This window comes from Podarcis tiliguerta (assembly GCF_965153285.1).
Source record: "Podarcis tiliguerta genome assembly, chromosome: 13".
Taxonomy (NCBI): domain Eukaryota; kingdom Metazoa; phylum Chordata; class Lepidosauria; order Squamata; family Lacertidae; genus Podarcis; species Podarcis tiliguerta.
In genome coordinates this window covers 35,445,704-35,470,613 of record NC_139546.1, presented here as the reverse complement: position 1 = coordinate 35,470,613, position 24,910 = coordinate 35,445,704, and the positions used below count along the sequence as shown (strand labels likewise).

Below are 24,910 nucleotides of genomic sequence, written 5' to 3'. Positions count from 1 at the left end.
ATTGTCTAGTCCAACTCTCTGCAATGCACGATTCTTTTGCCCAAAGTGGGGCTCGAACCCACAACCCTGAGATTAAGAGTCTCATGCTCTATTAACTGAGCCGCAATAGTAGAAAGGAGCGCCAAAGGTCAGTCCTCTGTGTTTAAAAAGTCTTTCGAGCCGCCATGGCAAACCACAGAAGTGACGCCAGGGGCATTCTCCAGGCCACCACATCACCAAAATGCTTGTCTTTATAAAGGATGTCTTTGGCCCTTTCTCAGAGCCCAGGTGCTGAGGGAGGTGTTATTGTAGCTGTGAAGAATGTTTTTAAACAGGATTAAGAGAGACGTCAGGGCGGAAGGGAAGAGGAGGGCGGCAGTGTTGTCCCACCAAGGGGAAGATCAGGTGCAGCAGGGGTAACTCTGGTGATGGTGGTGTTGCATTGGCCATGCCAAGGTCCCCATTAAACCTGGCACCAGCCCTGTTGGTGGGTTCTGACGCTTAGGGATGGCAAGGCCATGGGGAAACACTGAGGTTGCTAACTCAGGCAACAGACTGGGAAATAATGGGGAAACCAGCAGAATATCTTATCATCCTTACACTCACCTCTGCCCACCTGGCAGGAATTTGAGAACCCTGATGGAGAAGAATATTCTGGAGAATACACACCACCTGCAGAGGAGACGTCCTCCTCTCAGTCTATCCCGGATGTCTACATTCTGCCTCTCTCAGAGGTCTCTCTCCCGTCCTCCAACCAGCAGATGCCCAAAACAGGTAAGATTCATTGGAGAGGGCATGCATGCACCTGCCTGTCTCTTTATTTGCTGATTTGCTACTGGGTTAGGTTCAAGGTACTTGTGTTTATCCACAAAGTCCTAAACGACTTGGGCTCAAAGTGCCTTGGGGACCACCTGATTCCTCATGCTCCACCTTGATCACTGGGATCCTCTGATGGGGCCCTTCTGGTGGCTCCCCATGGCCCTAAGGATCAGTTGGCCATCTCTAGGTCCCAGGCCTTTTGTATGGCAGACCTTGCCCTGTGGAGCTGCCTACAAATGGAGGCTTGGCAGGAACCATCCCTCTCTTCCTTCAGATGTCGTTTGAAAACTTTTTCTTTTACAATATCCCCCCCTCCCCTCATAGCCAGCCGGTATTTATTGATATTTATTGCTGTTATTATGGCTCCTCTGATTTTACCCTTATATGTGTACTCCGCCTAGTTCTATTTTTATGGAAGTGTGGATTATAAATTTGTAAAAACAAACAAACAAATCCCACACCAGCTTGGCCCCATATAGATGGCAGACACGCTAGTGGAGGAATGGGGAGCTTTTGGTCCTTCAGACGCTGTTGAACAACAACCTCCACCAACCCTGGCCATTTTCTGTGTTTGCTACGGCTGATGGGAATTGTAGTTCAGCAACATTTGGAGGGCCAAAGGTTCTCCATTCTTGCCCGGTATGATAGGTGGCCTACAAAGGGAGAAGCAGCGGTCATTATATTTGCCAGGAAGCTGGTACCATCCTGCCCCATCAGCTGCTGCTGCTAGCTTATGTCCCGGTAGCTTGTCTATTAACCTTTGAACGTGGGGGGAAACGAAGTTGGGAGGTTCATGCTAAAGTCATCGGGTCATGACATTGACTTCTGTTACTTTTTTTTGGAAAATAATATTTATTACTTTTCCAACAATTTAAACACTACAAAACAAAACAAAAACAAAACAACAACAATGCAATACAATACAAAACACTACATATCACTAACACATTAAACTAACAAAACCAAACAAGAACAGTTTAAAACACCTCAAACAATTTCAATATCTTATCTTTCATTCACTTATTTCACCGACCTCCTCACACCTTCCTTTTTGTATACCACTTCTATCAATTGTTTCAGCAATTCCTTTTCATCTTCCTCTGTTTTCTATCCTATAATTATCTTAACACATTCTAACCTTATTTTTTCCTTTAATATTCTATTAATCTATTTATACTTAAATCCTTATAACATTTCTACTAAAGCCATATAACTTCATTCCAACATTCTTCTAACATTCATTAATTTTACAGTATTTCTGTAAATAGTCTTTAAACTTTTTCCAGTCTTCTTCCACCGACTCTTCTCCCTGGTCTCGGATTCTGCCAGTCATTTCCGCCAGTTCCATGACATTGACTTCTGTTACTGCCACGCTCTGCCTCTCTTTCAGATCTAGTTAAACACTTGGGACTCAGCAGACAACACCTCAGTTATTTGCAGGAGATTGGAAATGGCTGGTTTGGAAAGGTGAGCAAAAGCTTGTTGTTGGGGATGTGCTTTTTGTTGTGGGACCCAAGGTTCTTTCCTGCGGGCTCCAGTTTTATTCTCAGGGAATATGAAGAGCCACTGTAAGTTTAAAAATAGCAATAATTTGAAATATTATTATGCAGCTAACAACAACAACAACAGAGTAACAGGACACTTATGTAATGCAGATGCACAAAATGAAACAACAGTAAATAAAACAACAACCATGGTTACATCCACACCATATATTTTAAAGCACATGGCTTCCACCAAAGGATCCTGAGAAGTGTAGTTTGTTAAGGTTGCAGGGAATTGTAGCTCTGTGAGGGGTAAACGACAGTTCTGCAGATTCTTATGTCCTTTAAATGTGCGTTAAATATTCTCTAACTGTGTGGTGTGGGTGTGACCAGTCACTTGCACAATACAGGAAAAATAAAGAAATCTCAATATTGGGTGGAAAGGATAAAAGAAAACCTACAGCCATCTTACATTTAAATAACCAGGATCGAGAAGGTCCTCTCTCTCCAGTTGCCACCTGCCTAAATTTAGATTAGAGGGACATAGAGGGAAGCCTTCAAAAATGAACAGAAGGTTCAGTGAGTCTTGTGTGGTAAAAGGCGGTATCCAGACACAAAGCTGGGTAGGGCTTTATAGGTAATTATGAATTACCTTTGAATTGTGCCCAGAAATGAACTGGCAGTCAGAGTGGCCTTATAACAACTGGCGAGATGTGTTCTGTTTAGTTGGTTCCAGGCTGCATACATATCCCTGGCTTAAATCGCTCCCAGGTCATTCTTTTTCTGAACTCTGAAGCTAGTTTGGAAGAGAAAAAAAATGGATGTGCAATGTTTCATAAGAAATGACAGGATAGATATGGATCATGCCCAATGTCGTGTGGACACTGCTTCCCTAAACCAGTGGTAGGATCACACTGGATGGGAGCGTGTGTTCACAGCTCTGGTTAGTAACCATTTCCCCCTCTGTTCCACAGGTAATCCTGGGTGAAATATTCTCAGATTTCACCCCTGCACAGGTGGTAGTGAAGGAGCTACGGGTGAGTGCTGGGCCACTGGAGCAGAGGAAATTCCTGTCAGAGGCCCAACCATATCGGTAAGAAGCAGGAGAAACTGAAGCGGGAGGAAGAAACAAGGGGCAAAATATCCCCATATAAACAGCTACCTTATTTTGAGGCGGCTGCTGCAAGAGCTAAAGCTGTCCATGATTCCAGTAAGTGTTATAACTCATGCCAGTCTCCCCAGTAGCCCATCATCATGTAATAGGCGAGACTCCAGTAACACAATTGCAGTTGTACCTCGGAAGTCGAACAGCTTAATTCCCAAACGTTTTGGCTCCTGAACACCGCAAACCCAGAAGTGACTGTTCCGGTTTGCGAACTATTTTTGGAAGCTGAACGTCTGACGGGGCTTCCGCGGGTTCCGATTGGCTGCAGGAGCTTCCTGAGGCCAATCAGAAGCTGCGCTTTGGTTTCCGAATGTTTTGGAAGTCGAACGGACTTCCGGGACGGATTCCGTTCAACTTCCAAGGCACGACTGTACTCCCTGCTCTAAATAAAAAAGCCTGGTGGAACATAAGAAAAGGGAGGAGCATAGGAAAGAAGGAATCTTTTTTAAATGGATTTATACTCAACCCAGTCAAGCTTTGTGTTAAGTTGTGGGTGAACATATCAGACGACACAGCGATTCTTCAAACAGCTCTTGTTTATTCAGAGGCCAGAACAGAACTGAACTGAAGGGTTCAGCCAGCCTGCTTATATAGAGCTCTGGTACAACGTAACTGTAACAACTTTTTGTAACTATCCAATCACTGAACGTTACTTTCGATCCCTTATTTGCATATGTGGACCTGAACTATCTACAGTATCCCCCTGCTGCCCAGGGTGAGAACTTCAGTACATAACACTTTGCTTACTTTGGAATGTAGTGTCAGCTCTTTTTAATTTTATTTGCTAAAATGCAGTTGGGGTACACTTTCAGCCCTCGAAAACTGAGCAGAAACAGGTGCCGCCTCTTTGTGATGAATGGAGCAAAACCTTCTTTTCCCCTCCTCTTTCTGCCCTTCTCTCCATCCACCCACTTCCCTCAAGAAGCCTCCAGCATCCAAACATATTGCAATGCCTCGGCCTGTGCACAGAGACCATTCCTTTCCTTCTCATCATGGAATTCTGCCAGCTGGTAAGTATACTTAAGCCGAGAGATGAAGTTGGGTGGGAAAACACAAAAGGGATAGATTGCTCTTGCCAGGGGTCCAAACAGATCGCTGTGGGGACTGGTGGGGAAGGTTCTCCTAACATCACTCCATCTGTTTGGCCATAGCTGCCAAGTGTCCCAGGAAAAAAGGGACATTCTGTTTTTTTCACGTGAGGTTGGGGAAATTGCTTGGATCTGTAGGAAACTTTGTGCTAGCTTCGCTGACTTCACTTGCCAAACCTTTTCTCGCCCTGTGTTCCTCCAGGGAGATCTGAAACGTTACCTTCGAGCTCAGCGCAAAGCAGACGGGATGACCCCTGACCTGCTGACCCGTGACCTCAGCACACTACAGCGCATGGCTTACGAGATCACTCTGGGAGTGCTACATTTGCATAAAAACAACTACATCCACAGGTAGACGAGAGACCATGATCCTTGGGTTTTTCAGGAAATGTTGAGCTGTACGGAGCTGTGTATGGTTTAAGCTCTGGAACTCAAACGGTTTTGCTCATGAATGTGAATTTTAATGATTTGAAATGTAGTGGGCCATACTGCAGACGCGGGTGGCACTGTGGTCTAAACCACCAAGCCTCTTGGGCTTGCCAGTCAGAAGATCGGTAGTTCGAATCCCTGTGATGGGGTGAGTGCCTGTTGCTCTGTCCCAGCTCCTGCCAACCTAGGAGTTTGAAAGCACACCAGTGCAATTAGATAAATAGGTATTTCTGTGGCAGGAAGGTAAATGGCATTTCTGTGCACTCTGCCTTCCATCACGGTGTTAGGTTGCGCCAGAAGTGGTTTAGTCATGCTGGCCACATGGCCTGGAAAGCTGTCTGTGGACAAACATCGGCTCCCTCGACCTGAAAGCGAGATGTGCGCCGCAGCCCCATAGTCACCTTTGACTGGACTTAACCGTCCAGGAGTCCTTTACTTTGCTTTTACTTTACTTTACCTCTGAGAGGCAAATTCAGTCCAGTTGAGTATAACTTAAACAGGTCGGGGCAGAACAGATGTGTGAACCTGCCTATCTGCTGAGCTCTTCGGCTGAGGCCTTACTCGGAGTGTCTCACATTTGAAGATGAGGGGGACATCTAAAACAGGACTTTTTCTCTGGTGCCACCCAAAGTTTGGACTGCTTTGTTGTCATTCAGCAGAGCAGTTGTAACTGGGTGGGGAGTGACGGGTAAGGGCAAGTTACGATGCCTTATGAGGAACAGCTAAGGGAGCTGGGCATGTTTAGCCTGGAGAAGAGGAGGTTAAGGGGTGATATGATAGCCATGTTCAAATATATAAAAGGATGTCACATAGAGGAGGGAGAAAGGTTGTTTTCTGCTGCTCCAGAGAAGCGGACACGGAGCAATGGATCCAAACTACAAGAAAGAAGATTCCACCTAAACATTAGGAAGAACTTCCTGACAGTAAGAGCTGTTCGACAGTGGAATTTGCTGCCAAGGAGTGTGGTGGAGTCTCCTTCTTTGGAGGTCTTTAAGCAGAGGCTTGACAACCATATGTCAGGAGTGCTCTGATGGTGTTTTCCTGCTTGGCAGGGGGTTGGACTCGATGGCCCTCGTGGTCTCTTCCAACTCTATGAGTCTATGATTCAAGTTTTGTCTATCTTCATCTCAGTGTATCTTGTTTTTCGTTTGTTTTTAAACCCCTCCATAGGCTTCAGGGATGGGAGATTTAACTATGCCAGCTCAAGGCTGGTTTGGCTGATTAGCTTCATTCTGGGATTTTTTTGGGGGGTGGAGAAGCTTTGTACCCAGGGCCATTCCTGCTCTGCCCACCCCTGGCAAGAATGCATCATTTTACCAATGGAATTACTGCTTTACACCATGGGATTTCCCATGGCATACAGGGGGGACACTGGGTTTGGCTCCCTGCGCCAGAAAAACTCCTATCCGCCCAAAGAAGGGCACTTCTGCCCCCCTCCCTAGCCCCCTCCAACCAGTGGACCTGGTCTTGTAATGGTGCCCATTACAATTTTTTTCTACTTATTCTTTCCCCTATTTATCCAAGCTCTTGGTGGCACCTGATTAGTTAGTGCTATTCTGTTTATTTTGGGCCAATTGGCTGCATTAAATTAAATAAACAGAAAGGGAAAGCTGGTGAAGAAAGGTGCCCTTTACTCTCTCTCTCTCCATCCCCTGGCCCACCCACCTCCAAGCCACCCTTACTGGGTATTTTTCTATCCCTTCCTAGTGATCTGGCCCTTCGGAACTGCTTGCTGACCTCTGACCTCACAGTGCGCGTTGGAGACTACGGCCTGTCGCACAACAACTACAAGGTGAGGGGTGGGGCCATCCATGCCACAAGGCCCCTGCAAGTAAATTGAAATGTGTTTGCCTGTTTGCTTGTGTCTGGTGACATCAGGTTTTTTGGGGTGATCCTCCTGCATAATTTCCAATCAGCACATATATAGTAACTTTCTGCTGAAATCCCTTTTGCTATCACAAAGGATCTGGTTTATTTTTGTCCTGCTTTTGTTGTTCTGTAGCCCCTCTGGGCAGCAGTAAGATGGTAGCACTGAGGAAGCATCACAGAACTGTTAATAAAGCATACAAAATCCATCAGTAAATGCACCAATATTGTGTCAGGGACATATTGTGGAATATACCCACAGAAAGACACCTGCTTGGAAAGGCTCAACGCCCCTATTTTCATCTGTGAATCTTTGGAGAGTCTGCATCTCCAGCCCTGTTCCACCCATTCCTCATATCTGTTCATAGGAAGACTATTACATCACTCCAGACCGGCTATGGATCCCTTTGCGCTGGGTTGCCCCGGAACTGTTGGATGAGATGCATGGAAGCCTCATTGTAGTGGATCAAACCAAGCAGAGCAATGTCTGGTGAGTTGCAAAGAGACACACACACACCCCACACACCTGCGCTTGAGGGAATTCACAGTGCAACCCTATACAGTGGTACCTCGGGTTACAGATGCTTCAGGTTACAGACGCTTCAGGTTAAAGACTCCGCTAACCCAGAAATAGTACCTCGGGTTAAGAACTTTGCTTCAGGATGAGAACAGAAATCGTGCTCTGGCGGCGCAGTGGCAGCAGGAGGCCCCATTAGCTAAAGTGGTGCTTCAGGTCAAGAACAGTTTCAGGCTAAGAACGGACCTCCGGAACGGATTAAGTTCTTAATCCGAGGTACCACTGTACCTTGGTTCTCGAACTTAATCCGTTCTGGGAGTCCGTTCGACTCCCGAAACCATTCAAAAACCATTCCACAGCTTCCGATTGGCTGCACGAGCTTCCTGCACTCAAGTGGAAGCCGCACTAGATGTTCGGCTTCCGAAAAACGTTCGCAAACTGGAACACTTACTTCCGGGTTTGTAGCATTCTGGAGCCAGTTTGTTCGGCAACTAAGCCGTTCGGAAACCAAGGTTTGACTGTATGTCTATTCAGAAGTAAGCACCACCAAGTTTAATGGGGCTTACTCCCAGGTAACTGTGCAAAGGATTGCAACCTTAGTTTGCATTTTTGCACCCCTGGATCCAATTGGGCTAGAGCTGAAACAAACTTGGTTTGAAAATCCTCAAGGGAATGCTCCGAACTTTGCTTACAAATATTAAAATTTATGTTCACCATGTTCAGTGGTAGGGAACCACTGACCAGTGGGCCTAATTAAGCCCAGCAGGCCTCATATGACTCATAAGTCACGAGTCTGCTGAGTCATGACCATCTGCCCTATGTCAGGTGTAAATACGTAGCAATGTGGGGTTTACAGGCACCCCACGCCAGCTGATCTGTGCTTTTGCAAAAGCTGATCATCAGTACTTTGCCTGGTTGTGTGCCTTCAAAGCACATTTACAGGCACTCTTTGGTGTCAAACCATACCTGCAAACTTGACATTTTCCCTCTTCATTTGCAAGTGCAGTCTGACTGCAACCCTCCCCTGTAAAGAAACTTCAAAGGGCGTTCTTTGAAGACGTACTGTCAGCCTCAAACAGCTGATTGGTGCTAACACCATGCCTTCAAAGGAGCTCACTCTCAGTACCCATCAGCTGATTGGTGCTGAGAGTGAGTCTTTTCCAAGTGGTTACCTGATGTTATGACATCAGGTGATTGACAGGTGGGCACCCACTAGTTTAAAAATTGACCAGCAGGGGGTGAGGGGAGATAAGGGATCCAGCTGGATCCAGTTCAATTCTGACCTAGTTGATTTGAATTTTTAAAATAACATGTCTAGTTTATGGATGCTCTTTTGGTTTAGGGATTTTGTGAGAGTCTGGGAGCCTTATTGCTGTTTCACTTCTGCTTTGATTTCTGGTTGTGTTATTTTGTTGTTGTGTGCTGCTGTGTGATAATGTACTGCCGGCCTTTCTGTGGTCCCACTGAGAGAAAAAGGCAGGAAACAAATACAAGAAAACAAACATACACATAAATAAACCAACCTGGGGTATAGAATTTTCAATCTGCTATTTTAATACCTTATATTATTTCATTTAACACTTTTAGAATAATTTGTTGTTAATGCCCCTCAAAAACCAACATTTATAATCTTGAAATTTCAGACTTCTTCTTTTTTTTTTAATGGTTACATTTGTATTTACAGGGGAAATGGTGTCTAGTGCTACCATATAAGCTCTCAATACTGTCGTGTTCCTTTCCATCAGGTGTGAGGAACCTCTGGCCCTTCATATCTTGCTGAACTACAGCTCCCATCACTTCTGACCATTGGCCATGCTTGTTGGGTCTGATGGGAGTTGTAGTCCATCAGCATCTGGGAGGAAGGGCAAATTTACCACTGCTTTACCCCTAAGGAGTGCGAGAAGGGAGAAGGCTGTAGTGTTGCAGACATTTAGGAAACGTACTATGTGTATTCTCAGGGACATCTTAATCTTCAGATGTTCTAAGACTCAACCCTAGGTATTGTACTTCAGTGATAGAGCCTCAGCCATAGGAACCAGCTCCTAGGGCCGAGGTCCCTTTGTCCACCCCCAAATAAATTATTCTAAGAGTAAATAAATAAACTGAGGGAGCCCTTGAATAAATTATTTGAGGATTCCCTTAGTTGATGGGCATTGCCATTCACATGGTGTGTGATCAATTATGTGGGATGGGACTTACCTGAGCCCCCCAATATTTTATTCAAATTGGCACCCCTGGTTCTGCCTCGCATGCAGAAGCTACCAGGTTTGATCCCTGGTGTCTCCAGGTGCGAGCCTGGGAAAAGCTCCTCCCTGACACCTGGAGAGCTGCTGCCAATCAGACTAGAGGATACTGAGCTAGATGAGCCAATGGTTAGACTCCGTATAAGGCAGCTCCCTGCTTTCCTGAAACAAACCCCTGGGCTGCCATTTCCTTTATTGTCTGGGCTGGGATTCTTGGTTTTGTGGGGCTAAGCAAGAAAGGGTAAAAGGGGTGGGGTTATAAGGCCTCACCTATGGCACCTGCAATGATTTTCTTCTTTGTTTTCTGCTTGCAGAACTTCTCTGGAGTCCATAGTTCTGGGCTTAATCTCTCTGTTCCCTTTGTTTGCCAGGTCTATGGGGGTGACCATCTGGGAGCTTTTTGAGTTTGGCTCCCAGCCTTACCGTCACCTCTCTGATGAGGAAGTGCTGACCTTTGTCGTCAAGGAGCAGCAGATGAAACTGGCCAAGCCACGCCTTAAGCTTCCTTACTCTGACTATTGGTGAGTTGATTCTCCTCTTCTCCCTCCTGCCCCCAAAGAAAGCAAGGCCCACCAGCTGGGATACCTTCTTCCCGAGTCTCCTCCATCCTTGACATCTGTTTGGTGCCTCCAGAGCAGCTAGTGACTTGGGAGTGGCTGCTGCCCTGTGCATTAAGATTGTTCTTGTCCTCCTAACGTTCTTTCATTCTTCCCTCTCTGTGTTCCTCCAACTATTCCTCCGCTTGCCTGCCCATTTCCCTCCCTGCACTGTCATTCTGCCAGGTCTTCCTCTGGTTGTGTGATGTACCTTTTCATTGCCTGCTCTTCCAGCTGCACTGGTGGTCTGTGAATCAAATTCCCTCCCAGATTTGTATTTTCAGACCATTCTTCTGGCAACTTTTCCAGTTGGTTGTCTGTTTTTTGGGTTATGGATCTCCTTTTGGATTTTGTTCATATCTGTATAAGGACATATCTACACCACAGGCTTATTTGTAACTTTTATTCAATATTAAGCAAAGTTTTATATCGCGAAGAGAGAGAATCCCCACCATCCCAACCACAAGACGTGTGCTCGTGAGTAGGGATGGTGGGAGAAAATAGATTCAGTTCCCATTTGAAGGAGAATCTATCGCACTTTCCCAAAGCAATATGTGAACTGAAACTCAGGCATCTTTTGAAGTTTGAAATTTTGCAATGCAATTCTCCAGCCAAACTATGTTTTACAAAATGCACATATTAAGAAAAGCTGTGCCTAAAAGTGAACGTATTCGTGAAAATAATGCACAAAAATACATCATAACTGGGGGGAACGCTTGGCAAAAATGTGTATATTAGGCCTAAATTGCATATGAAACATGAGTGTATTAGGAGAAAATTGCACCAAAATGCTGATGAATTTTTGTGAGGATTAAAAAAAATCAAGTGATGTGGAAGTGGGGAAAACTGAAGACTGGAAAAATGAGAAATTCCAACTGTTGCCTTTTCATGTCTGCTTGTTGTTCTGACTGTGTCTGCTAAGGCTTCCAATTGGCTTTCCGACTGTTCTCTGTAACTGCCCCCCAACCCATCTCCTGACAGCTTCCCCACATATCACTGCCCATTCTAGTACTCATGCCCCCTTTAGCTTCTGCCTCTTTTTCTGTCTCCAACTCTATTCGCAGTGCCTGTGACCATCTTTTCTGCAACTCTATTATTATTATTATTTTTAAATGTCCCCGTTCCCTATCCCCAACCCCCAACTGTTCTCTCAGGCTATCTCCCCCCCACAACTGTTTCCCCCCTCCTGCTCCTATTTCTGCCTGTTTTTCCGACTGTTCCTCTATCCTTCCTCCGTCCCTGCCCCGCTGCAGGTATGAGGTCATGCAGTCCTGCTGGCTCCCGGCTTCCCACCGCCCAACCATGGAAGAGCTGCACTTGCAGGTGAGCTACCTGTTGAACGAGCGCTCCAACGCTCAGGCGGAGGAGAGCTTCGAGTGGCGCTGGAGCGCCCTGAAACCCAAGCGCTCCTCTTCGCCGCCCCCGGCCTCCTCTTCTTCCTCGGCGTGCCACCGCCGCCCCTCAGGAGAGATCTCAGCCTATCCGTTGCTGGACGGGTTCCACGGCGGCGACATGGACGACATCCTGACAGTGACAGAGAGCAGTGGGGGGCTGAACTTTGAGTACATGTGGGAGAAGGCCCGCCTGGGGCGGTGGAAGGGCCCTGCCTCGGCACCGCCCGACTACCCCTCCAGCAATGGCGGGCTGGCAGTGCCGGGCAGCAATCCTTTCTACGAACAGGCAACGCAGCGTGGGCACAGCCTGGAGACACCCAGCGTCGTGCCCGTCATCAGCGCCCGCAGCCCCTCCGTCAGTAGCGAGTATTACATCCGCCTGGAGGACCATGGCAGCTGCGAGGGGCCCGTCTGTGCCCCCAGCCCTGGATCCCCGCCCCAGCCTCTCTTTCCCTCGGATTGGGACTCCCACGGCGCCCCCTACCGGCCGCAGGAGCAGCCCAGTACCAACCCCTTCTTGGCCGGGGGCGGCGGGGACAGCAACCCCTTCCGCGTAGACGGCGAGATCCAGGAGACGTCCCTGACCGAGACCCCGACGTCGGGGGGAGAGGCGTTTCTAGCAGAGTCCTTGCTCACAGTGTACCGTGAGCTGGAGGACCAGCATCGCAGCTGGGATGCTGAGATGATGGAGGAAAGAGGGGCAGGGGAGACGCTGGCCGGGGACCCCTTGGAGTTCCAGGGTTCGCCCTCGTGGGAACAGGAGCCGTCGCTGATGGAGGACCAGAGCTCTGGCAGCAGCACCGACGGGGGCGGGAGCAGCATCGGGGGCGGGCGCCACAACCTCCTGCCGTGCCCGCTGTGCACCCGGGCACGTTGCACGTGCGCCATCCCTCGGGGGGACATGGTGAGCGGCTGGAGCAACCACGGGCCGCCCCTGCGGCGCCCTCACCGTGACAGCTACGGCACGGAGGACGACTCCTCGCTAAAAGTGGAGCGGGGCTCCCTATCTGACTGTCCAATGCTGCCCCCTAGAGACTGCGATGGGGATGGCGGGGAGCGCAGAGAATTCTATGACCCGCTGATGGGCACGGCGGTGAAGACCTATGAGCTCCAAGACTACCCGAAGCAGAGAGGCGGGGGGAGCGCTCGCCCACCTGGGTCGCCTTTCCCGGCCCTGCCGTCTGGCTGCTGCAATGTGATTGTTCCGGTGGAGATACCGCCATTGTCTACCCTAGCCGAAAGCAATGACGAGGAGACCATCGCGATCCTCCCGGAAGTCATCGATGGATTCTCCACTGGCCCAGTGACCTTAAGCCTCTCCCCCGCGGTACCAGACCGGCAACGGGGAACCCTAGACTCAGTGGATTCCTTGGACATTCCTTCCAACACCAGCTCCTCGGATGTCTGCAGCCCGGCATCCCACTACTCCTCTCCAGGGCAAAAGTTTGGTGACAGCGGCTACGAAACGGAGAGCACTTTCTCACCTGAGTTCATCTTCAAAGAGGAACCTCCACCGCCACCTTCTGGAGAAGAGGAAGAAACAGAGGCAGAAGAAGATTCCGGCAAACTCCCGACAGCATCCATCTCTCAGTCCACTAGTGATCTTACCTTGTCAGTAAGTGAAGAAGGGGCGGAGCTAGAGGAGGAAATAGGGAGGAGCCTGGGGCTAGCAACACCTCACCGGGACTCCGCCTACTTCTCTGACGGGGAGGGAGAACCAGCTGAGGCACCAGCTGCTGCTGGGCCTGAGGGCAGGAAGCCCACCGAGAAGGTGACGGTAGACGGAGGCTTTGTGGTCCAAGTGTGCAAGGAGCAGCTGTTGGTCACACTGCAAGAGAATGTCACACGCAACCTACTCTGTAGTCAGAGTAGGCTGCCGACTCTGAGGCTTTCTCCAGCGGCTCCCTTGAAGGAGCAGGCTGTTCTCAGGCTGTGGACCTTAGAGCCAGAGGAGGGGAAGGAGACGGAGGAGGAAGAGGCCAAGAAAAGCCATAATGGCGATGCAACGGACTCCCAGTGGCCAGAAGGGGTGGAAGATAAAGTGGAGGAAGAGGAGGAGAAGGAGAAGAAGCAGCAGCAAGAAGAGGGAAGAGGAGATTCTGAAAAGTTGCCGTCAGAACTGGAGGAAGAAGAGGAGGAGAAAAGGAAAGAAAGGGAGATGCCAAGCCAGATGGAGACCCAAAGTGTAGCAGTGCCCATCGTGGTTGAAACACAGGATGCTGCCCAGGAAGACAGATATGTAGCAGCTGAGCAGCCCAAAAAGGATCAGGAACCTGGCGTCCCTGCGAACCAAGTCAGTGAGGATATCAAAGGTGAGGGTTCCATCTGTGATTGGTGTGGAAGTAAGAACAAAGGGTTGGGATGTTCCTAGAACAAACGGAGAAAGGAGGAGCCAGCTGGGAGACAGTGGCTTAACCTATAGTCTAATTGCTGATTGGCAGTTACGCTGAGTGTCTTCAAGCCCATCAGCTGATCGGCGGCACTTGCAAAGCCCTTGTTGTGCCTTTGTACACGTCAGCAATCAGCTCATCAGTGGGCCCTTGCAAGTGGTGCCCACAAGCACTGCCTCGCTATGCCTTTCCCTGCCCCACTCCTGGCACCATAGATGATCTCAGGAGTAGGGCAGGTGGGTGTGGCTTAACAAAAAAATGTCCCCATTGGCCAAATGGGAAGACCTGCCAGAACTAATTAGACCCACAGGTCGACTTGTGTGTGTGTGCTGTTTTGGATGCTAAGGGTATCTATGTGCAAAAACAATCAGCATCATAATGTATTCATATAAATCTGTGGTGTGGCTGCGTTTGGGAATGCATTTGTGTACAGTATGGGAATGCTGACAATGAGAATACTAACAACAACAACTTTATTTATACGCCACCCATCTGGATGGGTTTCCCCAGCCGCTCTGTGCATCTTCCAGCAAAATATAAAAACATAATCAAACATGAAAAAATCCTGATACAGGGTTGCCCTCAGATGTCTTCTAAAAGTCGTGTAGTTCTTTATCTCCCTGACGTCTGATGGGAGGGCGTTCCACAGGGAGGGCACCACTGCTGAGAAGGCCCTCTGCCTGGATAGATACGTTTGGGTAGAAATTCTAGGGACGTGTTCTTAATGAAGTAACCCTCTCTTTCTGTCTCTCTCATCCCAATCCTTCCATCCTCACCTTGCTTCCGTACCATTTGGTCTTCTTGACTTCTGAATCTTGGCTCTTCGACCCAATCACTCCTCCCACCTGCTGGCCATCCTTCCATTTTGACGTCCGGCTCTTTCCTCCAGCCAAGCTCTCCCGCTTATCTCTGTCGCTTCCCCCTCTGGCCTTGCAAACGTTCCCCCCGCTTGGCGGGGGAAGGAAAGGGCCATTCTGGGAAGGAGCGGCTTTGGGGGAGGGTCCAGCACTGGGAGGGAGAGAGGCTGCCATAGCGGCAGAGGATGAGGAGGAAGATGATGCTGAAGAGGAAGAGGATGGAGGCCTGGCTGGAGGCGGAGGGCGGGGTGTCCCCATTGTGGTGAGCGAAAGCGATGACGCTCGTAACTTGCGTGGCCTCCTCAAGTCACCACGCTCAGCTGAGGAGGCGGCGGCTGAGCTCGACCGTAAGCGGAAGATGGTCTCCTTCTTTGATGATGTCACCGTTTACCTCTTTGATCAGGTGAGCTGTCAAGAGCACCAAGGTTGATGGTGTGAAAGTTTGGCCACAGTGAGGTGAGAAGGGCTTCTTTCAGTTCCTTACTCTGTCCTCCTCCCCTCAGCCATCTTGGCTCTACTCCCCTCTTTCTGTTACCACTCCTATTTTGAGGCCTGTCTTCTTACTAAGCACTCCACACTTAAGCTCCCTTGTCTACCCACAGAGCATTCATGCCCTCTTGGACCTGGTTTAATCCAAGCCATACTGACCTTTCACTTTCCCTCACGAAAACTGTTAGCCAACATTCCGTAGGCAACAGATTCCTAAATAATTCAGCGAGTTAGTGAATATTCGGTGAATAGTGGAAAATATATTATGCACAGGTAGCAGGCAGCAGCCCATATTTATTTGTAGTAGGAATGTCAGAAACATATTGAAAGTGGGAGGAGCCAGAAGCGAAAGGATTGCAGTTCTCCCACAATCTCTTGTCTTCTTCTGTATGCAGGAGACACCAACCAATGAGCTGAGTTCCCAGGGAGCTCCAGATGGTGATTCCCCCTCCCCTGGTTCAATGGCAGAACCAGGACTTGATGCCTTCCCTTCTGCTGATGGCTTCAGTGAGTATTGGGTCAAGGAGGAGAGAGTAAATGGGAAATAGTCACCAGTGGCGTAGCGTGGGTTGTCAGCACCCGGGGCAAGGCAAGTAATTTGCGCCCCCTAACCCATGGATTTGCGCCCCCTAACCCGTGGATTTGCGCCCCCTAACCCGTGGATTTGCACCCCCTAACCCCCAGATGTTGCGCCCGGTGCGGCCGGCCCCCCTGCACCCCCCACGCTACGCCACTGATAGTCACAATCCCCATCAGGAATCTGAAATGCAGAATGAGCCAGTCCAGCTGTATAGCCAAAGAAACAGTAACCTGGTCACTTCAGTCAGTGTTTGATGTGAAAATGTGAAATCAGTTTCAGGAAAATGTCCTGGGCTCCAGGGGAAGGTGGCTTCTAAGTGCGGAGGGTGAGGGGAAGTTTGTGATGGGAGCGTAGTCCAAAACAGACAAGGTCCAGTTCTAAAGCAAGGCCAGGATTTGAAGCATGAGGCTGAGCTCAAGAGGATGCTGATGGAGATCAAAAGGGCCAGAGCAGGGGTAGCCAGTGCAGAGGCCGTCAGAGGTGGCTGGACTCCCACCAACCCAAGCCAACATGGCAGATGGTCGAGGTTGGTGAGAGCTGTACTTCAACAGCATGTGGCTGTCGAACTGTGTTGTTGGGCATGCTAGTCTGCCATTGGTGGGCTGAGGGCAAGGAGGTACAGCAGAGGCAATTTGGCTGAAGGCAGGCTGGGGCCATCTTGTTATTTCGTTAATCTACTTCAGCATTGTGGAATCTGTGGCCTTCCAGACTTTTCATTGGCCATGAGGGCTGGGGCTGATGGGAGTTGGAGCCTAACTACATGTGGTGGTTCCTCATCCTTGATGCATTTATTGTGGCATATTAGCAACCATGTTTTGTTTTGTTTTTGAATTAAGGTTTTAACAACAGCACCAAAACCACTTTGTTTTCCTTTTTTTAAAAAAATAAAAATAATCAAGCGATATATAAATTTTCCGAAAAAACAAACAAAAAGAAAAGAGAAGGATTATAATTAAAATAAAAACTTACAGGATGACAGGCTGTGGCTTTCTTCTCCCAGCCATTTCATTAGGATCTAAGTTCAACTAATGGGCTAGTATAGGTTCCACCAAGTGTTTTGAAAGCAGGTGTTACCATACAGTGCGACAGCCTTGAAAGATGGTGGGCTTCCCTTCTTTAGAGGCTTTTAGGCAGAAGCTGGATCAGGATGGTTGCAAAGGAGTGGTGCAGTTGTGGGTTTCCCACATTGGCAGGGGGTTAAGCTAGATGGCCTTTGAGGTGCCCACCAGCTTTAGGATTCTGTTCTCTTTCCACAACCTTAAAAGTAAGTAAGTAAGTAAGTAAGTAAGTAAGTAAGTAAGTAAGTAAGTAATTATTTGTACCCCGCCCATCTGGCTGGGCCTCCCCAGCCACTCTGGGCGGCTTCCATAGAAACAAAAAATACAGTAAAATATCACAGATTAAAAACTTCCCTGAACTTAAGGGCTGCCTTAAGATGTCTTCTAAATGTCAGGTAGTTATTTATCGCTTTGACATCTGATGGGAGGGCGTTCCACAGGGCGGGCGCCACTACCAAGAAGGCCCTCTGCCTGGTTCCCTGTAGCTTTGCTTCTCGCAATGAGGGAACTGCCAGAAGGCCCTCGGCACTGGACCTCAGCGTCCGGGCAGAACGATGGGGGTGGAGACGCTCCTTCAGGTATACTGAAGTAAGCCACCTTCAGATGTATGAGCGAAGTGTGTGCTTCCTGTATTAATTCTGATCCAGTGCAATTTGGCAAACAGAACTTTGGGAAATATTGCCAGGATGTGTTTTGTGTTGAAATTTTTTTTTTATTGAATTCCTGAATAGTTTATTTTTAGGAGATAAACTCCTAAAAGATTTCTGCCTGAAAGCACACAGTCTAAAATTGTCACACTCAATAAGGCAGATGGTAGCACAGAGCCTTCTTGGTTATTAAAAATGGATTCAGGGCAGCTTTGTGCCGTAGCACAAATGAAGTGAAGACAGGATGCGCAAGTGATTCCATTCATTTTTATTTTAGGACATTTCTACTTGCTTTCTGTGGCCCCACCGCTGCACCCTGCAAAAGGCCTCCGAGGCAGCTTCAAGACTAAAACACACATGTATATACAAACAAATAAAAACGAGAGAAAACAAACAAATATAGTACATGAATTATCTCATTGAAATAGCAGAACAGGAACATAGCAGACTGCCTTAAACCGAGTACAGTGGTAGCTCGAGTTAAGTACTTAATTCGTTCTGGAGGTCCGTTCTTAACCTGAAACTACAGTGGTGCCTCGCAAGACGAAAAGAATCCGTTCCGTGAGTCTCTTCGTCTAGCGGTTTTTTCGTCTTGCGAAGCAAGCCCATTAGCGGATTAGCGCTATTAGCGCTATTAGCGGTTTAGCGGCTATTAAAGGTTTAAGGGATTAGCGGATTAGCTGCTAAAAGGCTATTAGCAGTTTAGTGCCTTAGAAAAAGGGGGTGGGGAGCGGAAAAAAAACCCCAGGAATCACAAGACATTTTCGTCTTGCAAAGCAAGCCCATAGAGAAATTCGTCCTATGAAGCACCTCCAAAACGGAAAACCCTTTCATCTAGCGGGTTTTCCGTCTTGCGAGGCATTCGTCTTGCGGGGCACCACTGTATTCTTAACCTTAGTTAATGGGGCCTCCCGATGTCGCTGAACCACCAGAGCACAATTTCTGTTCTCATCCTGAAGCAAAGTTCTTAACCCGAGGTACTATTTCTGGGTTAGCGGAGTCTGTAACCTGAAGCATATGTAACCTGAAGCGTATGTAACCCGAGGTACCACTGTAAGGCCTTTGGTCCATCTAGCTCACTAGTGAAGTATTTAAGTATTGCTATATGACCATGTTTCATTGTTTCCAGGGACTGTTGGGGGCCGGGGGAAAGGGGTGTGTGTGCAGCCTCATCAAGACTGCCTTTCTGCCATGTTTTATCCCTGTGCATGTCAGGACCGGAAAGCGTGTGTGTGTGTGTGTGTGTGTGTGTGTGTGAGAGAGAGAGAGAGAGAGAGAGAGATGATGCCAATCAAACCAAGGGAACAGGCTGGGAGAGGCTGTTTTCCTTATCGCTTCAATCTAGGCCTCCTTCCTACCCTCCCCGTTCTTCCTTCTCCACTCAGGTGGCAGTTTTGAGTGGGATGATGACTTCCCCCTGATGGCTCAGAACCCATCCTACGTCTCCGTGGTGCCCGACCCCAACGCAGCCAAGCCCCACCCGGTCATGTCGTCGCCTGTGCCCATGGCCCCTGCCTTGCTGCCAGCAGCCAAGCGGGCTGAGTCCGGCCTTGTGGATGCCCTGAGGTTCTCTCGCTTCACCGTCTCTCCTGCCCTTGAGCCACACCTTTCTTCATCCTGTGACACCGAATTGGGACCCACGGCTGGTAAGTGGACACATGGATGCACATGGTTCTTATCCGTGGAGCGGGGCACATGGGCCATGGCTGCGTATGTGCCATATATCTTCTCCCAAAAGATCCTGAAAACTGCAATTTTCTAGCTGGAATTGTACCTCTGTGGTTATTGCAGTCAAACCAACAATTCATGTTTTGCCAGACAGGCACATGAAGGGGCAGAGGCTCACGGAGCTTTCATGTAAAATTTGCTAGAGAGAACTCTGTGAGATCACTTCCTTTGTCTGCCTTGGCAGAAAGCTGTAAAGCTACACACTTCCTGCCTGCCTGGGCAGCCTCCTTTTCTTCATCGTGCTTCCAAGCTGATGCATACCTGAGCTCTGCAGCTCAGACACCATTTTTGAACTTACATTTCGTACTTTTGTAACTTAGTAGTTATAACCCTGCCTTCATTTTGCTACTATAATTGCTGCTTCAAGACCTAGATTATGTAAGTAAATACCACTTTTATTTGTTCACAAAACAATGTACGTGTGTGATTATTGTTGTTAAGGGGGAGAAAAGGGTATATTACCAGGGAAATCCAGTCAGCCTCAAAGCATCCTGGGTTATTGTTTCTAGGAGGTTAAATCAACCTTGTTTTAGTCTCCAAGCTTAAGTTGCAAAGGATGTGAGTTAGGAAAGAATAATCACAAGCATATTATCCTCTTCTAGGGTTTAAATCCATTCTTACACGTGGTGGGCAAACTACAGTCCATCCACTGGTACAGACAGTGGGTGACTTTCATGTACAACAATGTGAAAATGTAATGTGAAATGCAGTAGGGTGGAGTGGGGTGACCTGGTTTTAAGTTGATAATGTGCTAAAAGAAGCTTTTTCTCCATTCTCCCAGATCCCATTGAGAACTGAGACCAAGTAGAAATCGGACAACCCCGCCTCTTCTTCTCTCAACATTCAGGGACGACGCCCAGTCATCCAGTTGACTTGACCATGATGTCAAGATTTCACCCGCCAGTTCCTGTGGCGGATGGACAGACAGATGTGTTTGTGTGTGCGTGCGTTTGCGTGCATGGTGTGTTGGGGGGGCCATTGTTGCTAACTGGAGCCTGACATCATAGGGACTGTTTTTGCCCTTCCTCTCCTGCCCAACAACTCACCCCCACTTCTGGGGAAGGGGCAGAACTTTTTGTATAAACAATCATGAGCCAATGAGTGATGAGGAGGGGGGCATTTCCTCGATTTTAGGGGCCCCTGCCCAGCACTGGCTATTGAATGTATAACCCTTGTGCCCCCTCCTGGCTTCCCTTCAGCAATCTGATATGTCCCTTATAAGGACCCTCTGTGCCAAATTGAGAGGGTTGGGTTGGGAAACAGGGGTTTCCAGGAAGTGGCGTCTGACCTGCTCATGAGCCTTCTTCTGCAATTCCCCGAACCTCATCAGCTGCATCTTGGAATGTGGAACATGGCTGCCAATTTAAAACGACGACACCCTTTTTGTGCCAAATGGAACTGAATAGGGCTGGTGATCCTCCCCTTTTAACCAGCGTTATATACAAAAGAAAAGACCGTTGATTCAAACCTCGGGACAAAGTTTTGTCGGCAAAACATCATCACCAAGTCAGACACACAGCCTTGGAATTACCAGCGGACAATTGGACTCCACAAGGCAGGTGGATGAGATTTGGTTGGCTAGGGGCCCTTTGATCTGACACCTCTGCAAGGGCATGATCCAGAAGTATCGTTTTTGAGAAGAGACGCACATTGGCTCAGCACTCATTGGCATGAACTGACATGGGAGGATGTTGATTTGGTCACAACATCTACTTAGTGGCCATATAATGGACAGCCATGGGTTAATTGTCCCAGGCTGGTTGGTGTGTCATACATGGGGAAAAAATATCCATCGCTCATACTTAGCGTTGATGGAGATGGCTAGCTTTTATTGGGACTGGCCTTTTCCTGACCTTCCCAGCCCTCCACTGGTTGATATTGGGAGGTTAATAAAGGCTACTGGGCCCTACTGGGATACAGTTGAAATCACTGGAAGTTCCAGGGATTTGCGGAGCCACCATTCAATTGTGCCAAAAGCACCACGTGAAGACTGAGATTGTATTAGGAGTGGAACGGGGAGGGGTAGGGAAACTTTTGGAGTTATCTATTCCACGAACATCTTGAGATGATGGATCTGCTCACTCCCTTCTATGCTTGTAGTGGCAATATTTGGATATGTGAAGCATCGGTGTGGGGCAGGGATGGGGAACCTGTGGCCCTCCAGTTGTTGTTGGATTCCAGCGGCCATCACCCCTAGGGAGCATAGACAACTGTCAGGGATCATGGGGGTTGGAGTCCAGCAACATCTGGAGGGTGACACAGGTTCCTCATCTTTTGTGTGAGGCAGTCTGTGGGTTGGTCTTGTGGAGTGGGCAGATATATGCATGAACCTGCCTTCCAGCCTGGGTGGTGGGATTAGATGTCGACTTCCTCCTGAGCTCTCGCAGCATTGATTTCTGAAGTAAATACTCACTGGACCACAAATGGCAAATTGCTGGTTTGGGTCAAGCCTACAATAAGAGGCAGTCAGTTTTTATTCGGCAGTTTGATACAAGCTCATTCTGCCCTTCTAGGGGAAGGGTTGATTTAGGGTGCTAGCTCTTTCCTTCCCCCACCCCTCAGAAAGATATTTTCTGCCCAGATAAGAGACAGGTATTTAATTCTGAACTTGGGGGGAGAGTTCTGTATGGGAGAGAACTGTATGGGAGAGAGATAATAAAGGAGGGAAAGAAGGTGAACAGGAACTCAGAATTACCTACGGGGAGGCAAGACAGATGACCAGCCAGATGCCACAGGGAGGTGCCAAAGCAAGGCATGCTGGGAACATCCATTGCTGGTTTGTGGCAGAGACGCACCATCTTTGAAACTAGAGCTTGCACCTGCTGGCTTGCAGAGCTAGCAGCCACAGGGAGACCAATCTTCTACTTGCTTAACCCAAGGGGTCTGGAGAGATGGTGAAGCAAAGTCAACAAATGCACTTCACAGAGAGGAGTAGAGCCAGCATATTTCCAAGCGAGCTGATGTGCTTATGAGCATGTGAGCTGAGAGGCAGGAAAGCAAGTAGCTGCAAACTGGCCTTTATCCTGAAATCAAATTGCTTTATTTGGTCAGCCGGGCAGAAGTGTGTCCTCTGACCTGCAGTGAACTAGCAGCTGCCACAGGGCCCTCTAGCTATATCGAGTGGCTAAGGTGGCAATCCTAACAATCCCTGCCTGGGAGTAAGTCCCTTTTCATTCAAGAGAGCTTACTTCTGAGCAGGCACCTACGTGTACCTAAGAGCGGGCTAGCATGTGCTTCTTTTGTCAAGCTATCGCAGTGTGGCAAGGTAGATAAGGCCCTTCAGTCTGGCTACCAGAGCCTCTCATTTGAGCCTCCTGCTGCCTTAGACCAGCCAATCCCTCCCCAAAGGCATTTAAGGCACTCTGCCCTCCTGATAGGTCATAGAATCAGAGAATTGACGACTTGGAAAGGACCACAAGGATCATTTAGTCCAACCCCTTGCAGTGCAAAAGGAATCTTTTGCCTGACATGGGACTCAAACCCATGGCCCCAGAGATTAAGAGTCTTGTGCTCTAACAACTGAGCTATCCCATTAAATATGTGTTAAGAAGTCCCATGCCCATGGGAGGAGTTGCCTGGAAGCACAAAAGCTCGCAACTCTCTTTTCTTACCAGCTCCTGCAAACCTCCAAAAGTTGCCCCCATGATCTTCACCCCTGGCAACACTGGTGGGACCAAGCCACATCACTTCTGGCCCCAAACTCACAAGCAGGGCAGTATTGGTCCCCCAACTCTTTTTCCAGTCTTCACACGATATATGGCCACCCTTGGTGCCTCCATCAGGAGACCTGCTTGTCCACTGTGAGAACCCCTTTGCAGGGGTAGCCAACACGGCACCCTCTCTAGATGCTGTGGGGCTCCCAGCTCCTATCAGCCCCAGCCATCTAGGGCCAATGGTCAGGAATACGACTGGAGTTGTAGTTCAACAGCGTCTGAAGGGTGCCATGGCAGCTACCTGTAGATTAAGGGACGATGCCTTTGAGCTAAGATGTTTCCCCTTCCCCCAAAATGGCCTTACCGATGGCATCTCATTCCTAAAATTCAAACGTTTACAGGCGGTGCTAGGGAGAACAGGAAGCAGAAGAATCTAGAAAACATCCATGTTGGAAATCAGCATCCTGCTTCAGGTCTGTGTCAGGCTGGCCATCTTTGTCCTGTGTCTTGTGGGCTGATTTTAGATTCCTCACCTGCTGAGACTAAAATGGCCGCTCTGACTGAGGGTAAAGGCTCTCCCACATTAGTACCAAGTTCCCTCTTTGTATATTCTGAGGAAAGCAGATTTAAAAACAACAACAAGCACCACCGACCAGATTACCACATAACCGTGGTAGGATAACCGTTGCCAATTCTTCTGATCTGCCAAAATGAAAGAGATGTATAAACTAAAAAGGAAGAGTAGGTGGTGGCAGGGTGGGGAAGAGGACCTTAAAAACAAAAACCCACCACTGCACCCAACTCTCCATCTATGTGGATGAGTGATTCTTAGGGTGGGGGTTGAAAGTAAGTAAATAGCGGTGGGTGGGTAGATGGATGAAAGGATAGGGAATGTGACTATTCAAGGAATGGGGGTGGGAAGGGTGGCAATAGGCTGCGTAAGAATGCATTGGGGAGGATGGACTGAGGTGTCATGGACTGGGGGGGGGGAGTGGCTGGTCAGAGATGTTACTGTGGGCTGACTGTAAGGGGTGATACTTTAATGGAAGGGTTGTGGGAAGGAGTATGTAAAGATGGGGAGAGCATTTAAATATCAGAACTTAAAAAAAAAAAATCTCCAAAATTCTGCAATGGTAATAAATTGTGCATATTTGCATACATTGAATTAATTTGCCTGATTTGCCACTGGGTTCCTCCAGAGTCCAAAAATGGTTGTGGAGAAGAGGAGAGCTGTATGAGCAACAGGACCATTGGAGTGTGGCCTACATGGGTATGACGGGACAACTGCCTGAAGGGAATAAAGGGGAGAATTCAACATAGTGCTAGCCTCTTTGCAGCGCACTAGTTGCACCAGTGGAACGGCTTGTGCAAGAGAGGGCACACAAAGTAAGCATGGTGCTCATGGCTAGTTGCGTAAGAGACTGCTGTAGCGCTGCTGCTTTTTGTTGCGCAACAAGCACTAGAGCAACATGGTTGCGCCGGAATTTGTACTGCACATCATTAATGCTTGCGCAACATGCGCTGTGAGCCAGAGAAAGGCCGAAACTGGGCTACACTTCCTCTCTGACTTTTGGTAAGGGAAGGCCATGTTGGCTGGCCATTTCAAAAGTCACATTAGTCCTAGGTAAAGGTAAAGGTACCCCTGCCCGTACGGGCCAGTCTTGCCAGACTCTAGGGTTGTGCGCTCATCTCACTCTATAGGCCGGGAGCCAGCGCTGTCCGAAGACACTTCCGGGTCACGTGGCCAGCGTGACAAGCTGCATCTGGCGAGCCAGCGCAGCACACGGAACGCCATTTACCTTCCCGCCAGTAAGCGGTCCCTATTTATCTACTTGCACCCGGGGGTGCTTTCGAACTGCTAGGTTGGCAGGCGCTGGGACCAAACGACAGGAGTGCACCCCATCGAGGGGATTCGAACTGCCGACCTT

General features: G+C 48.6%; 1 protein-coding gene across 6 annotated transcripts in view; it reads left to right on the top strand.

Moving 5' to 3' along the window:
• LMTK3 (lemur tyrosine kinase 3) overlaps positions 1–24,140 on the top strand; it is a 36,273-nt gene extending 12,133 nt beyond the window's left edge. For 3 of the 6 annotated variants that reach the window (XM_083409168.1, XM_083409171.1, XM_083409170.1), the window contains exons 3-15: positions 603–753; positions 2,189–2,265; positions 3,257–3,375; positions 4,370–4,457; positions 4,738–4,886; positions 6,672–6,756; positions 7,199–7,320; positions 9,962–10,111; positions 11,440–13,892; positions 14,860–15,230; positions 15,712–15,823; positions 18,987–19,247; positions 20,111–24,140. In XM_083409168.1, the coding sequence (XP_083265294.1) occupies positions 603–753; positions 2,189–2,265; positions 3,257–3,375; positions 4,370–4,457; positions 4,738–4,886; positions 6,672–6,756; positions 7,199–7,320; positions 9,962–10,111; positions 11,440–13,892; positions 14,860–15,230; positions 15,712–15,823; positions 18,987–19,247; positions 20,111–20,127 (4,155 nt within the window). In that variant the 3' untranslated portion in view covers positions 20,128–24,140. Of the gene's footprint in view, positions 1–602; positions 754–2,188; positions 2,266–3,256; positions 3,376–4,369; positions 4,458–4,737; positions 4,887–6,671; positions 6,757–7,198; positions 7,321–9,961; positions 10,112–11,439; positions 13,893–14,859; positions 15,231–15,711; positions 15,881–16,072; positions 17,160–18,986; positions 19,248–20,110 lie in introns of those variants that run through there. The other 3 variants (XM_083409169.1, XM_083409172.1, XR_014504266.1) reach the window with 3 other exon arrangements.
• The last annotated feature ends 770 nt before the right edge of the window (positions 24,141–24,910 follow it).